Below are 15904 nucleotides of genomic sequence, written 5' to 3' on the forward strand. Positions count from 1 at the left end.
CCTTGCCTAACGGTGGCGCAAAGTCGGTGTTTAAATGAACCCATATCCGAGGATGAGGTTCGTCGGGTTATACAGCAGATGAGCAAATTGAAAGCACCAGGACCCGATGGGTTCAGCTCAGAATTTTATAAAGCTATGGCAGATTCAGTTGCCCCTATCCTTCCCCAGGTTTTTCATTCCCTAATTGGCAGGGGAGCCTTCCCAACAGGGGGAAATCTGGCGCATGTTACCCTTATCCCGAAACCGGGTAAAGACCCTCTGTTACCAGAGTCTTATAGACCTATCTCCCTATTAAATGTGGATCATAAAATTTTGGCCAAAATATTGGCAGACCGCCTGGGGCATTTTTTGCCCTCTTTGATACAGCCGGGGCAAGTAGGCTTTGTTAAACAGAGATATGCCCTACGGAATGTTCGACAGGTGGTTACGGCCATGGCACTTTGTCAGAGAATAAATGATCCCTATTTGGTGGCGAGCTTAGACGCTGAAAAGGCGTTCGATAGGGTGGAATGGGGATATTTGTTTCAGCTGTTGCGACAGGTGGGGATTGGGGGATTTTTTTTACAAGCGATCCAGCTCCTGTATAGGCTCCCGCAGGCCTGTCTATGGGTTAATGGGGGCATGACGGACCTGTTTATGGTGGAGCGTGGCACACGCCAGGGCTGCCCGTTGTCCCCCCTCCTTTTTGTTTTAAGCTTGGAACCCTTTTTACTAGCCATTCAGTCCACTGCTTCCATACGGGGCATTCTTTTCCAGGAGGGGCAGACTCGTGAAATATTTAAGTATGCAGCATTTGACGATATTTGCTTTTCTTACTTCCCCGTCTCGGTCTCTGTCTACCTTACTAGATTTGTTCCAACAATACGCTACCTTTTCGGGGATGCGTATTAATTGGAATAAGTCGGAGGCCTTGGCTTTCCCCGCCTCCCTTCGGGAGCGCTGGGACGGTGTATTTCCTCTGCACTGGGCTGGAGACTCTCTCACGTACTTGGGGATCATTCTTACCGCAGACATCCATCAAATGTATCGTAGTAATGTGTCCCGCTTACTAAAAGCCACTCAAGACAAATTAACGGCATGGCATGATTTGCCGCTCTCTCTGGGGGGAAGGATCAACTTGTTCAAAATGGTGGTCTTACCCAAATGGCTATATGTTATGCAAAACTTTCCCCTGCTCTTGCTGGCCAGGGATCTGGCTCGGGTGGACAAATTATTGCGCCGGTTTATTTGGCATGGGAAAAAGGCCAGATTGCCATTGCGCCAGTTACAACACCCTTGGCGTTGGGGGGGTATGGGTCTCCCCAATTTGTTGCAATATGGGATGGCAGCTAACTCTCGTTTGATTAGGGGTTGGTTATTGGGGAAGTCACCTTTTTTAAATATCACTGCCGAGGCCACGTTTACAAGACCGATTGCTTTGAGTTACATTCTTATGACTCCTTATACCAGGCTTCCACCAACGTTGGTGACTCACCCGTTGGTACAGCCTGTGCGGAAAACGTGGAGGCTTATCACTAACCTTTTAGGGCTTCCAAATCATTGCACATGCTTTACCCCCATTAGGGGGAATTTGGACTTTACCCCAGGGTCTACCACTTCTTACTTTAGGATTTGGGAGCAGAAAGGGGTAATATACTTGGGACACGCTTTAGATGACACTGGGCAGCTGCTATCTTTTACCAGAATGTGTGAACTGTATGGGCTGCCTAAGCAGCATTTTTTTGGATATGTGCAATTGGGACATTATCTGCGCAGCCTGGGTCCTCCGGCTCAACATATGACAGTGTTTAAAGCTTTGAATGGTTTTTTTCAATTTGATCATACTAAGGAGCCCTCTATGTCCAGTTACTACAGGCAGCTGATCAGGCACTCACAGAAGGAGGCTGGTGTTATTCCAGTTGAGCGTTGGAACCACGAGGGTATATTTTTGATGACCTCCCGTATTTACTTGCATAGTTTACGAAATGTTCTTCAAATTACTGGGAACATGTACTTTCGGGAGATGCATCTTAAATTTTTAAGCCGGGCGTATTTGGCACCACAATTGGCTTATAAGGCGGGTGTTATTAGCACAGCTCAGTGTCCGCGCTGTCGGGTGGGGCTGGGGACCTTGGCGCATGTTTTCTGGGGATGTCCCTCAATGGTGAACTATTGGCGGCGCATTGCTTTGTATTTGGGAGGGCTGGTTGGGGTTCAGTTACCAATGTCTCCTTACCTCTGGTTACTGCATTGCGTAACTCACTTCCTGGTGGCGGAGTCTGGCCCCCGGATATTGCTTCAAAAGGCGGGTCTAGTGGGGAAGAAGATCATTCTACTGCACTGGTGTGACCCGGACCCGCCGACATTTTGGTTGTGGAGGATTCACTTTCATAGACTGATGCAGTTGGAGGCGATTCATGCTCGGACTTCACCCAAGCGACGGAAACTTTTCTTGCACACGTGGGAACCATATTTGCAATCTTTGCCTCATAGGGCTCGCAGCTTGGCCCTGAATGATTAACTGTGCTTTAGTGGAATTGTCTGGACGGTATCTGCATGGGTTTCTGGTTTTCGGGGGGGGGGGGTTTGGGGGAAGGGGGCGGTGTTTGAGTAGGGCGGGGGGAAGGGGTGGGAGAACAGTAGGGATTGGGTGGGTTATCCCTGAAAAGAGTGTTCCAGTTTTCATGGCAATTTAATGTGCATATCTGGTGTACCTGTATTGGTTTTATTCTTTCTTGTTGCATTGTGATTTGTGTGTACAATCGCTCAATAAAAATATATTGAACATAAAATATTGACCTATCGGCGTGCAGCTGCCAACGGTGCGCCGCCAAAGGCGCGCGCGGCTCTGACCGGCTCCGACCGGATTCGCATGGAGTCCATGGATGTTTGATTCTGGATATGGCAATTCCTTTAAAACTGTTTCAAGGTTAAGGTAATAAGAAATTTACTTGATATATTGCTTGAAGGAAAGTAAAAGGAAAAAAAATTCTTCTTGAAAATTCCCCTCTGCCTCTCAACCAAGAGTTAGTTTATCTAAATAAGTAAGTTTACTATTATCTTGTGGTAATTTTATTGTCCAAATTCCTAAAGATAAAATACTTCTATGCCTCATACGAAGAGAAAGGCTAAGTTGCGGCCAATCTCTAGTACCCCTATAATGGAACAAGGACAAAAAACAGTTGTGGATTGGTTACATTCTCCACAAAATATCCCTGACCAATCTTTCTCTCACACACACATACACCAGCCACATCCCTGACCAATCTTTCTCTCACACTCACATCACATCCCTGACCAATTTCTTTCACACATTTCTCTCTTACACACATGCTGGCTCACTCACCCCCACCCACATAGCAGCTACAGCACAAGGTAGCTGGTATGCTGCTATTAAAAGTAGAGTCCTGACAGGCTGGAAACTGCAACAGGAGTGACCTCCCCGGCCCCACAGTGCTAAGGCTGCACTCAGCTGTTTGCTTGTGCTGTGATTGATCGCAGCACAGAGCAATCAGCTGAGAATATAATTCTATGCTTTTCTCTCCACCCTAGCCTTTTTTTTTTGGCAGTTTGATTATTATTATTAATTTTATATTTTCTTGCTGGTGACACGCTGAGACAAGGGGAGATCGGAACCGGGGGGGGGCAGTGGCACCATACTCCTGCAGACCCTGGCAAAGTGGCCAGCCAGCATCGAATGCAATTTCTGCCCGGTAAACATCACTTCGGGAAGAAGAAAAGGTCACGTTCCTGTTGCCGGTTTCCACAACCAGTGCTGCCGTTCTCCGCGGGGCTTGAATGTGCTGATAGCCCGGGCAGGAACGGCAGCAGTGTTCGTCTTGCTGAGGTGAAAGGGGGAGGCGGGAGAGCAGTGGGTGTGCGACACGCTAGTGTGCCACGACACACCGGTTGAGAACCGCTGCTGTATAGAAAGCTCCTAGGCAAGCAGACAGACAGACTGCATGAATCCCTGATCTCTTTGCAACCACCCCAACTAGAGAACACTGACTGGTGAAAACTGGTTTAATATACTGCAAATTAGTTTTCTGGAATAAACAGTACTGCATTTGTAGCCCTTTATTTCAGAACTTAAAAAACTGAAAGATGCCTGCTGATAAAATTAAGATCGCCTTTGGCAATCTAATAAGACTATAGTAAACTTAAAACAAAGACCAGTTCCTCAATTTGACACAAGTAACAGACACCAACTTAAATATTATAGCAGAGTTTAATTGGATATTTTGTACAGCAACCAATGGTCTCCAGGAATAACAGTGTCAGAGGTTCATTTTTATTTCCCCCCCCCTCTGGAAAATTACAGTCAACATTAGAGTTACTAATTAATGAAGAGAAGGGTTCAGCTGTTTCTCACAGCTCTGGTACCGTTGCTTGTAGGAGGAGATGGCAGGCAGTAGATAAGTAGGCAGTTCTGGGCAGACAGTTGCAAAACCTCTCTCATTCAGAATTAGGACTTGTTTTTATACAGCACCCTTCATTCAAACATGTTTTTAAAGAGCTTGGCAAAAGTACTATTCTACACCAAAAACATGTCACCGGGCAATCAGAAAAGTTGATAACACAGTAGCATTTGCAGTTTGAGACCAATTCATGACAGCTTCTGAAATTCATAACTGTATCCTCTCTCTAAACTTCTGCTATGAATGGTGTCATGACCTTCACAGTGGTACTGGCACCCAACATGTAAAGCAAAGGGCAAGCATCTCCAATCTGCAAATGGCATAAGCCACTTGTAGACTGGAGGTCAAGATTTTAAGTTTGTCAAACAGAATACAAATTAAATCCATCCAGATTCCCTGAATGCCCCTTCCTCGTATATATACGCATTTTGGAAACAACAAAAACCTGACTAGTCTGAATCACTCTAAGGTCTGTTACCCATTTCAGACTGAACCGTGCACAAACTAAGGTCATCAATACACGGTCATCAGAAAGCTGCTAACCATTCTTGGATCCCCAGGACTTGAGGCTTAATGTAGATGCAAAATCACACCATGCTGGGATATTTATTTAGTGTATTTCCTTCTGTAAATGTTTCTGATTATTTTAACTCTTGTTCTGAGTTAATTGTTCCATTTTATTATAAAATAAAACCAAAAATAAAAACAATGCTACAGAACACAACTTTCATTCAATCCTTTCACACCACTGCTGAGTATTTACAATAGAGGCACTGGCCAGGTCATGCAGGCACGATTCCGGCCCAATGCTGTACCATGAGCATAAGAGCTAGCCTTCTCATTTCTTAATGAGGCACACTGGCCACCAGACATACCAGTACCAACGGGGCCTGCCTACACAGAGGGGTAGTTGCTTTCTAGAGCATATGCATGTTCAGAAGGGGATTAAATACAGGCCTAACATGACAGCACATTCATAGGCTTCAGACACCACTGAAAATCAAATGCCTTCTTCTATTCCATGGCCTGCTGGGGAGTGGCCATGTCAGCATGGGGCTTTGTTCCCTCGGGCACCTGCCTGTAGCAGAACAGTGAATTTTATCACTATGGTAAGAACACCATTACACAGCATCCATTCTCTGTTTAAGCAATGTTTTCAAGAAAACTAGTAACGATGATGACCAAGACTACTTTCCAGCTATCAGCTGATTCTAGGAGTGAGTGCCAGACCCCTCCCCACATCTGGCAGCTGCAGATGGCATGTTTTCCTTTGCTGGCTAGTTCAGCCTTTCTTACCATGAGGAAGACTTGATAGACCGAGGAGCTATTTTTGCCATGAAGTAAAGGCAGGTAACTCCTGTGCTAGTTCTCTGGATCCCCTGCATTACTCAGGCTGCTATCAGCCTAATGTCATGAACAATTGTCCTGTGACCTGTGTAGACCATTACCCTTATGGGACAGAATGATTTGAAACAATGTTCCCTTTACATAATATATTATATACACGATAACAAATAAATAGTTAAAATCCCCACAGGGAGCACCACTTTAGTAGGGTAAATGGCAGTTAATAGGCTATAGTGAGAGCAAACTTAAAGGGACACAGCACAGATCACCATCCCACCAGGATGGCATGGCCTTATGTGCCAATGGCTGAAAGCAGTTGTGATTGGATGAGAAGGCAACTTTACAATGGCATGACTGAGCTGCAAGGATGTGACAAAACCCCCAGATCTTTAACACAAAACAGCAGTGTTCCCTTTACAGTACCAAGAAGGAATTCCTCCAGTGAAAACAACTGAAAATTAAAAGCAATGCCCCAGCCGAATCTTGCAATTAACGTAACGTTGGTCTTGTTGATGCTGTCAGGTTCTACAGGAATCAAACTAAACAAAATTCCCTTTCCTGCTCATTAACTGTACAGGTTGTGACCGAAGAAGACACAGAACGACTTCAGACTGGCAGCAGGAAGGGCATTAGTTTTCTAAAAAAGTGACTCATGTCTAAAAGGCCGATTTAAGCCACCCCAAGCCATACTGCCACTAGACATTATGAGCCTTTTCGATGCTCGAGCCCCGTGCTCTGAGATCTCACCTGTAATTGCATCCAGTTGTGTGCAATAAAGGTGCAATTCCACCAAGGCGCTCTACTGACTTCATCCACCCCATGAGAAAAAGGCAAGAGATTTTCTTTCAACATCAGAACCGTGATGATGCAGACTCCTATCCTGATCTAAGCTTTAGTGCAGATAATTCATTATATTACAAAGTCATTTACAAACCAATACATTAAAATGCTATCTGAAAACAAAAAAAATGACCACTAAAATCAATGGTGAATTATTTTTATCTAGATAAGAGTGACTGGCCCATTTTTTCTATTTACCTCAGTGGTCAGGTCCCCTGGGAGCAGGCAGCTTCCTGTAGTGTTTCTCACCAACTGCACTCTGCAGCAGCTCATGGGTTCAGGGGGGCAAAAAATGTCCAGCTCTGTACTAAATCTGTTTCATTATAAATATACAGAGTATATTTGCTGGAGTACTTACCCGATGTAATTTACAGCAAACATTTAACTATATTTGAAAGCAGTGGCTTCAGAGAGAATGAAATCCCTGCTTCTCGATGAGGTATGGCCCTAGCACACAGATGGCTCTGCAGCATTATCGACACAGCCAGGATATCCACAGCTCGAAGAACACATCTGGAAATCACAGGCTTGGCGCCCGTAAACACCACCTCAGCATCTGCTAACATCAGCATGAGGCACATTTCCAAATGTAGTCCTACAGTCAGACTGCACCAATCTGTCAACATTTCTGAAACAAAGCTATGCTGGGAATTTCAAGCGTGACAGAACATTTAAACCAAAGCAAAGCAATGAGGGAAAAAGTTAAAAACCTACATCGACCCAGGGAAGTACACCTGATTTAAGAGCCCAAGTGGCCAAGATGCCAGAACCAGCTGCTGGTGTTCCTTCACACCCTCCACTTGCTGGCTGCAGCCTGCGCACCACCCCATATCCAATACAAGAATGTCAGGATTTCTTGCCTGATACAGTCTGGTACTGATACATACTAAGGTGGTGCTGGATGAACCTAGTGTAGGAATAAAAACAAAGGCCTCTCTGGGGTTCGCATCATCTGTGGAAGTGTCCCTTTAATTTTGAAGCAGCTGCCAACCAGGAGTCCCCGAGTCAGCTGCCTGCCAGATCAGAGTTCACCGGTGGAGCCTCCCCACTGCTCCCCTCAACATGCAAAACCTGTCCTACAAGCGCCAGATAATGTAAGCCTTTGACCTAAAGAGACAAAATCCAGGCTCAGTTGACAATTACTCTGGTTTTCCCAAGAATTTAGTGGAGAGAGAGAGAGACTACAAATAAATCCAACCCTGCTTGTTAAATGCATCACTGTATGTGGGCCCCTCCCCCCCAACCACCTTAAAATACAATGTTAAGGGTGTCCCACTCTCGTAGGCATCAGGCCTCATGAAATGATTATATAACATCACTATTTACATGACTTCTTGGCATCTTCTATTAGACATTAGGTAACCGGCACCAATGGATTTCTCTCTGGGAAAAATGCTCAGGCCCTTGGACTTAAATGTTACGCCAGGATTCACCTGTTCCTGTTGATACCACATGGAAGAATAATATCCAGGCAGGTGGTGAATCGCTGGTAATTCAACAAGGACTTTCTTACAACGCATCGCTAAATTTCAACATTTCAAATGGTAAAAAATGTGTAATGCCTATTATTGTGTGTAGTTCAATGTACAGTTAACTACATGCAAAGAAAAGTACAGGAAGTGCAGTGTAAAACTGTGAGTAATGAAGAATGGAAGCCTACAAGAAAATCTCCCGTGTACTCATCAGAAGACTCCAAAACATACTGCCGAATAAACAGTCGTGCCCTGGATTTTATAGTCTTTCCTGCTGTGCCAATACAAACTCAATATGAAAAACAAACATGGGGAATATCGGTGAACATACGGTTTAATTACATGTATGCCCCGGGCTCCCTCAAGCTTTCTGTTGCTAAACGGACTAAGCAAAGTGTTAGTGTCACCTGCCGGGGCAGCGCCACCCTAGCATGGCCCTGGCACTGCTACAGCCTCAGGCTGCCTCTCCCTTGCTGGGTCACTGCGCACAGCCCCACTCACCTCTCTATTACACACAACAAGAGAGAATAGGGGGGGTGGAGGCAGCGCCGTCGCTGTTCACTGCCGCCGCTGCTTTCCCATCCCACCACGGTTTCACTCAAGCCCAGACACTGAGCTGAACCAAATTCTCTGGGACTGGGAATGGTGTTCGGTGGCAGCAGCAGCTCCTTCCCCAAGAGGTTTCTTGCGAACAGAAACGAAGCACTGCCACAACCACTGGGCTGTGCCCAATCTCTTGGGGGCCTGCTGCGATTTCGGCTGTACAGGGGGGGGGGGGGGGGGGCTCGAGGGACATTTCTCTACCAACCAGGGAACGTTTCGTTTTGTTGCCATTTGGTACTAACTGCATGTATATATAAACACATCTTTTTAAATATGCATAAAAACAGCAGCACAGACTCATCCTGCTGCCTGGGAGAAGTCTGGTCCATGCAGACTGAACTCCAACATCTTAAAAACATTAAAATAAAGCTGGGACTGGTCCATACTCCTGCAGCAGCTGGGCCAGGAAGGGAGGGAGAAACTGCGCGGTTTTGCACCCAAGACTCCTCCCACCTTTACTGAGAACATCTGGAAACTTCTCTCCCTCTCAAGCACACGCCCACCTTTCACACCCACATAAAACAGCCGGGGCCGGCTGCAGGCCATCGGCTTCCCACAGGCGGGGAACTGCGCTGGCCGAACAGAAGGAGGAACAGCCGCAGGGGGTCTCTAAAGTCCTCCCATTTCCCCACCGCTGTGCATGTTCTGTGATTTATTTCCGGCCCTTTGCTCTCTCACTCACACTGCCCCTTCCCTCACATGCAGATCCCTCTTCTTCAGGAACATCCACGGCTCGACTGGTGCCCTCCTCTGGCAGCTTCATCCGTCCAACGGCTTTCCGAGGTAGACCAAAGTCACTTCCGTGTTGCCGTACACCGCTGACACCGCCGGGTACAGGCGGGCTTTGGGCAGCCCTCGGAAGGCCACGCCCAGAAACTCGTAGCCCCGCTCAAAAGCCAAAGTCTTGTCCTCCATGTCCAAGATGACTCGAATCCTCTCTCCTATCTATAAAACGGGATACAGGAAATGATCAGAAGAGAGAGAAAATGCAACCATCGTGAATAAAAGAAATGGGTTCTGCAGACCCAGTCCATCGGTTAAGCTACAAAGCACTGCCTGCCACTGGATCTTCTTACTTACCGGTCAAAAGCAATAAGCAAGCAATGCGCTTTCAAGATTTTGGTATGATTTACCTACAGCCAAAATAAAACCTCTCATTTTTTCCAATGCTAAAAGCTACTAGCTAGAAGCTTGATACCTAAGGAGCTCATTTTCCAAAGGTTTTACGCATGTAAATGGACTTGCACACAACTCCTGTGAAATTTCACTGAATTTTCAAAAGACTTTACACACACAAATGAGCTTTTGAAAATTGCTACAATTATGTGCTACTTTTGTGCAACTCCTTTGAAAATTCACTCCTATAAGCTCAACGCTCACTTTGCTAATGCAAAGATTAACCAAAACCAGTTGACTAAAATTTAAAAAAAAGGCACTGAAATTCCTTGAAATAAGTTCATAGTTCAAGTGACTGTGCTGCAGCCTGGGGCATCTGGGTAACTGGGGCTGGCTGAGCTTGGGCATGCCTTGGAGGCATTGCATCCAGGAGCTGGGAAAGGGGGTGGCTGCTTCGGTGGAGACTCCTGTTACCCATGAATGATCTTGAGGGCTGACAACAAAAAATACCGCTCGGGCCAGTGCAAGTCTCTGTGCCCACCCACACTGGGAGGCAGGGAAGGGTTCAGGAGAAAGCCACCAAGATGGCCAGAAAGAAGCATATTATAAAGGGTAAATCCAGCCGTTCTAGCCCAGAACACCTGCAAGTGGTTTCAGAGATAAAAAAGGACCATGTTAAGCAAGCAACAAATGTTAACACAGAACAGCGCCAGCAATTGAGAGGGTGGCTGGGCAGGACATACGCAGCAAATACATCTTCGATATCCACAAGAAAATCACCACATTATCAAGGCATGATGCAACAGTTACCAAAGTAGAAGCAAAAAGGAAAATTGGTTCTTACCTGCTAATTTTCGTTCCTGTAGTACGACAGATCAATCCAGACTACTGGGGTTTGCCTCCCTTCCAGCAGATGGAGACAGAGGAAAACTTGAAAGGCACCCTCTCTAGGTATGGTGTGCCACCTGTGATCCTTCAGTATAAACAATACCATAGCAGAACAACAACTTATAAACCAACAGCTCGATCAAACTGGATATGAAGAACATCAACTATGTACATAACAGGAGTACCTTAAGAACTGAAAACACAATCGTTTGTCACCTTATTTCGGATATAAAGGAAAAAAACTCAGAGTGGACTCTCAATGCAGAATACCCAATGGACTGGTGTCTGGACTGATCCATGGTACTACAGGAACGAAAATTAGCAGGTAAGAACCAATTTTCCTTTCCCTGTACTTATCCGGATCAGTCCAGACTGCTTGATGTAACCTAAGCTTCCCTAAATGGGGTGGGACCTAGAGAGTCCAGCTCAAAGAACACTGCCCCCAAAGCAGTCATCATCCGGAGCCCGTACGTCCAGATGGTAATGCTTGGCAAAAGTATGCAGAGATTTCCAAGTTCCTGCCCTGCAAATTTCTAGAGACGAAACCAACTGGCTCTCTGCCCAGGAAGCCGCTTGTGACCGAATCGAATGTGCTTTGAGCCTGTCTGGAACTGGTCACCCACAACAGAAATACGCTGACGCTATAGCCTCCTTCAACAAGCGGGAGATAGTCGCCTTTGACGTCTTATGCCCTTTCTTGGGACCACTCCATAGAACAAAGAGATGATCTTAAACCCTAAAGTCATTGGTGACATCCAGGTAATGCAAAAGAACCCTCCTAACATCCAACCACTTTAATTCTCGAGCGTGATGAGTATATCGCTCCAAATCTGGAAAAGCTGGTAGTTCCACCGATTGATTCAAGTGGAAAGCAGAAACGACATTTGAAAGAAAAGACGGCACCGTACGCAGTGATACCCCAGAATCAGAAAAATGCAGAAAGGGTTCTCAACAGGAAAGAGCCTGAATCTCTGAAACCCTCCTGGTGGAGCAAATTGCAACCAAAATCACCGTCTTCAGGATCAAATCCATCAAAGTTGCCCTCTTTAGAGGCTCAAATGGAAGCTCACACAACACCCGGAGCACCAAGTTCAGACTCCAGGAAAGACACACGGCACGGACTGGAGGGTTTAAGTGCTTCGTGCTCCTTTGAGAAAACGCACTACATCAGGGTGGGCCGCCACTGAAGTTTGCTGTGAATACAGCCCAAGGCAGATACTTGTACCCTGAGGGAACTATAAGACAAACCCTTGCCTAGACCATCTTGTAAAAGGCCAGGATGTGTGGGATGGAAGCATGATGAGGCAGAATCCCTTGTGTAATACACCAAGAATCAAAGACCTTCCACACTCTGACATAGGTGAGAGAAGTAGAGGGTTTCCTTGCCCATAGAAGCATAGAGATAACAGAGTCAGGATAGCCTTTCTTCTTTAACTGCCTCCTCTTATAAGCCAAGCCGCTAGACAAAAGCAAGCCACCTGGTTCAAAAATACTGGACCCTGACACAGGAGGTTCGGAAGATGACTGAGGCGTAGCGGACATTCTACCACCAGATTGACTAGGTCTGCAAATTATGGCCTCCAGGGCCACTCTGGAGCAATAAGGATGACCATTCCTGGATGATCCTCTATCCTTCTCAGGACTTTTCCCACGAGCGGCCACAGAGGAAACACGTAAAGGAGAACGTCATGGGGCCAAGGCAGAACTAGGGCATCTATCCCTTCTGCTCCATGTTCCCTTCTGCGACTGAAGAATCTTGGGGCCTTCACATTTTCTCGAGTCGCCATCAAGTCCAAATGGGGAGTCCTCCATTGCCGAGAGAGAAGAGACATTGCCTCCAACGACAACTCCCACTCTCCGGGATCCAGGCGCTGGCAGTTCAGGAAATCCGCTTGGACGTTGTCGACTCCGGCAATGTGAGAAGCCGCCAAACGAACGAGATGGCGTTCCATCCAGGCCATCAACTTGTCCGCTTCCCCGGCTACTGGATGATTTTTTGTTCCCCCTTGACGGTTGTTGTACACTACAGTTATTGCGTTGTCGGACAAGACCCGTACCGCCTCATGGTGGATGAGGGGAAGAAATGTCCGTAAAGCCAAACGGACTGCTCTCGTTTCCAGGCGATTAATGGACCACTGTGCTTCCTGACGAGAACACTGGTCATGGGTTGACTGAGAAAGACAAACCGTGCCCCAACCGGATAGGCTGGCATCCATCGTTACAATCACCCATTGAGGCATCTCCAAGTCCACTCCCCGATGTAAATGGTGGAGGACTAGCCACCAATTGAGACTGCCCCTGGCAGGCTCCAGGAGCGGGAAGGGGATCTGGAAATCCTCAGACATTGGATCCCAATGGGAAAACAAAGCTCACATGAGCGAAGGCCCAAGGGACCAACTCAAGAGTAGATGCCATAGAACCAAAAACCTGCAAGTAATCCCAGACCAAGGGCATCGGAAGGGACGACGAACTTGAGACACCAACTTGGCAACTCGATCTTGCATGAGGAAGACTTTGCTGACTCGAGTGTCGAACTTCGCACCCAAAATCTCCAGGACCTGGGAAGGGATCAGGTGGCTTTTGGCAAAACTGACGAGCCAACCGAGAGATTGTAGACTGTGTAACACCTTGTGGACTGCCAACTTGCAAAGTTCCCTCGACTTCACTCGAATGAGCCAGTTGTCCAAATATGTGTGAACTAGCACTCCCTCCCACCGGAGAGCTGCTGCCACTACCACCAACACCTTGGTGAATGTGTGGGGAGCCGTCGCCAAACCGAACGGGAGTGCCCGAAATTGAAAATGTCTCCCAAGGACCATGAAGCGTAGGAATCGTTGATGAACCTTGTGGATTCCTATGTGCAGGTATGCCTTCATTAAGTCCAGAGAAGCCAAAAATTCTCCTTTGTTCACAGCTGCAATGACAGAGCACAGAGTCTCCATACGAAACAGAGGGACTCTGAGGGCTTTGTTCACCTTCTTCAGGTCTAGAATCGGCCGGAAGGATCCTTCCTTCTTGGGAACCATGAAAGATTGAATATATGCCGGTCCCGTACTTGGCCGGGAGAACAGGGACAATTGCTCCGAGATCTTCCAGCCGACGGAGGGTCTGACCCACAATCTGCTTCTTCACTGGGGAGCCGCAAGGAGACACCAGAAACAGGTTTCGCAGAGGACAAGCAAAATCTAAAGCGTAACCGTGTTCTATGATGTTTAGAACCCACTGGACTGACGTTATCTTGACACACTCCTCGAGAAACAGGGACGCCGCCCCCCTATCACCAGGACGGAGGACTGGGTCTGCGCTATCTCACTGGGAGGATTTAGCTCCCAAGGAACCCTGGGATCTTCTGCTGCAGGAAAATCTACGTCCGTGAAAGGAATGAGCCCAAGCCTGTGACCTTGTGAGGGCTGCCGTTGTCCAAAAGAGGGTGCCCTGCTCTGGCGAAAACAGCGCTGACCACGGAAACAAGCACAGGACAGGCCAAAAGACCTGGAGACTCTAGGCTTATCTTCTAGCAGCCTATATACCTTATTGTCACCCAAGGACTTGATGAGCTGCTCCAAGTCGTCCCCGAAGAGGAACTTCCCCTTGAAAGGCATTACTCCTAGCTGAGACTTGGAAGAAACATCGGCTGACCAGTTGCGGAGCCACAAGAGCCTTCTAGCCGAAACCACTGAGACCATTGTCCGGGATGAGGTGTGGAGGAGATCATACAAGGCATCAGTGCCGTATGCTATAGCCGCTTCCAAGCGCTCCATCTGCTCCGCTTCCAGAGAAGACAAATTCCTAGCACTCAGAGCTGCTGGACCCAACGCAGACTAGCTCGCTGCATCCGGCTACTGCATACAGCCACCCGGACACCAAGCGCTGAGACTTCAAAAATCCTCTTAAGAAGGACTTCGAGCTTTCTGTCCTGGAGATCCTTCAAGGCTGCAGCTCCTGCCACCAGAATAGTGGTCCTCTTCGTGACAGCCAACACTGAAGCGTCCACCTTGGGAATCTTGAGAAACTCCAAGGATTTCTCAGGCAGAGGATAGAGTTTTTCCATGGCCCTTCCGACCCGCAGGCCCGCTTCCAGAGTATCCCACTCCTGGAACATCAATTGTAAAAGCATCGGATGGAAAGGAAAAGTCCTAGCTGGAGCCCGAAGATCGGGCTCCAGCTAGGACACGGGAAGTTCCTCTCCGTGTCGTGACTGGTACTCCGGAGAGACCAGAATCCCGAGCTCGGCTAAGACACGTGGGATCATCGGATCAAGCTTATCCCGGCGGAACAATCTGAGCACTCGCAGGTCGTCACCCTCTACCAGCACGGACTTATCGTGATCATCATCTGGATCCGCCGGGGGAAGGTCTGGGGCCACAATGTCCTGTAGATCCGCAACTGGGATCCGGCGGATCAGAGGCTCCATTATGTGCCACGCAGATACGATTGGCCTCCTGAGATCCCCTGCCCTGTAAGCTGATCCTCCGCGGTCAGTGAGGGAATCAAAATGGCCACTGTTCCCGCGCTCCATGGGAACGGAGCAGGCCGACTGACTTGACTGGCCACCCGCGCCAAGGGCCCGAGCCGACCCCGTTCTGCTGCGCCTCCCGCCGAGGCTAACGTGCCACCCCCCCCCCCCCCCGGGAAGACATCGGGAGAAGGGAGAATCGCAGGAGAGCTGCGTTGCCGGCTCCCAGCAGGCCGAACAGTGTGATGCTCAAGGCATGGCTCGGCGCACGCGGGAGAAAGGGAAATGAAAAAATAATCTCCAGAGCGCGGGAGATCCTGTCACAGAATGGTAGCTATTTATTTATTTATTTGCCTTAACCAATAAAAGGTCTCACCAGACGAATAATGCTTCTCTGGGAAAAGGGGGGGGGGGTCGCCTCAGAGGAATGGAACTTCTCTGGATGGGACCAGACCACCGGTATGCCCCCAAAGCGACAGTCACCAGGCCCGGGAACAGGAGCAATCAGGCTCCTAACCACTAGGACCTACCAATCCCCTGGGAGGAACGTACTCCTATTTTTTTTTTTTAATCCGTTTGACCAAGCTGAAGATATTAAGTTTAAAAATCACCTATTTCCTCTTTTTTTTTTTTTTTTTTTTTTTAACAGTAATACTCAAGGATCAGGACCGCAGTTTCTGCTACTTTCATCTGCTGGAGACAAAGAAATACTGAAGGATCACAGGTGGCACACCATACCTAGAGGAGGTGCCTTTCAAGTTTTTCTCTGTTTCCATCTGCTGGAA

General features: G+C 47.7%; 1 protein-coding gene across 1 annotated transcript in view; it reads right to left on the reverse strand.

Moving 5' to 3' along the window:
• Nucleotides 1-4188: 4188 nt before the first annotated feature.
• Nucleotides 4189-15904, reverse strand: part of FBXO45 (F-box protein 45) — a 32015-nt gene continuing 20299 nt past the window's right edge. The window contains exon 3 of the mRNA XM_029614979.1: nt 4189-9604. Within this exon, the coding sequence (XP_029470839.1) occupies nt 9419-9604 (186 nt within the window). The 3' untranslated portion in view covers nt 4189-9418. The remainder of the gene's footprint in view (nt 9605-15904) is intronic.

This window comes from Rhinatrema bivittatum, chromosome 9 (genome assembly GCF_901001135.1).
Source record: "Rhinatrema bivittatum chromosome 9, aRhiBiv1.1, whole genome shotgun sequence".
NCBI classification, from domain to species: domain Eukaryota; kingdom Metazoa; phylum Chordata; class Amphibia; order Gymnophiona; family Rhinatrematidae; genus Rhinatrema; species Rhinatrema bivittatum.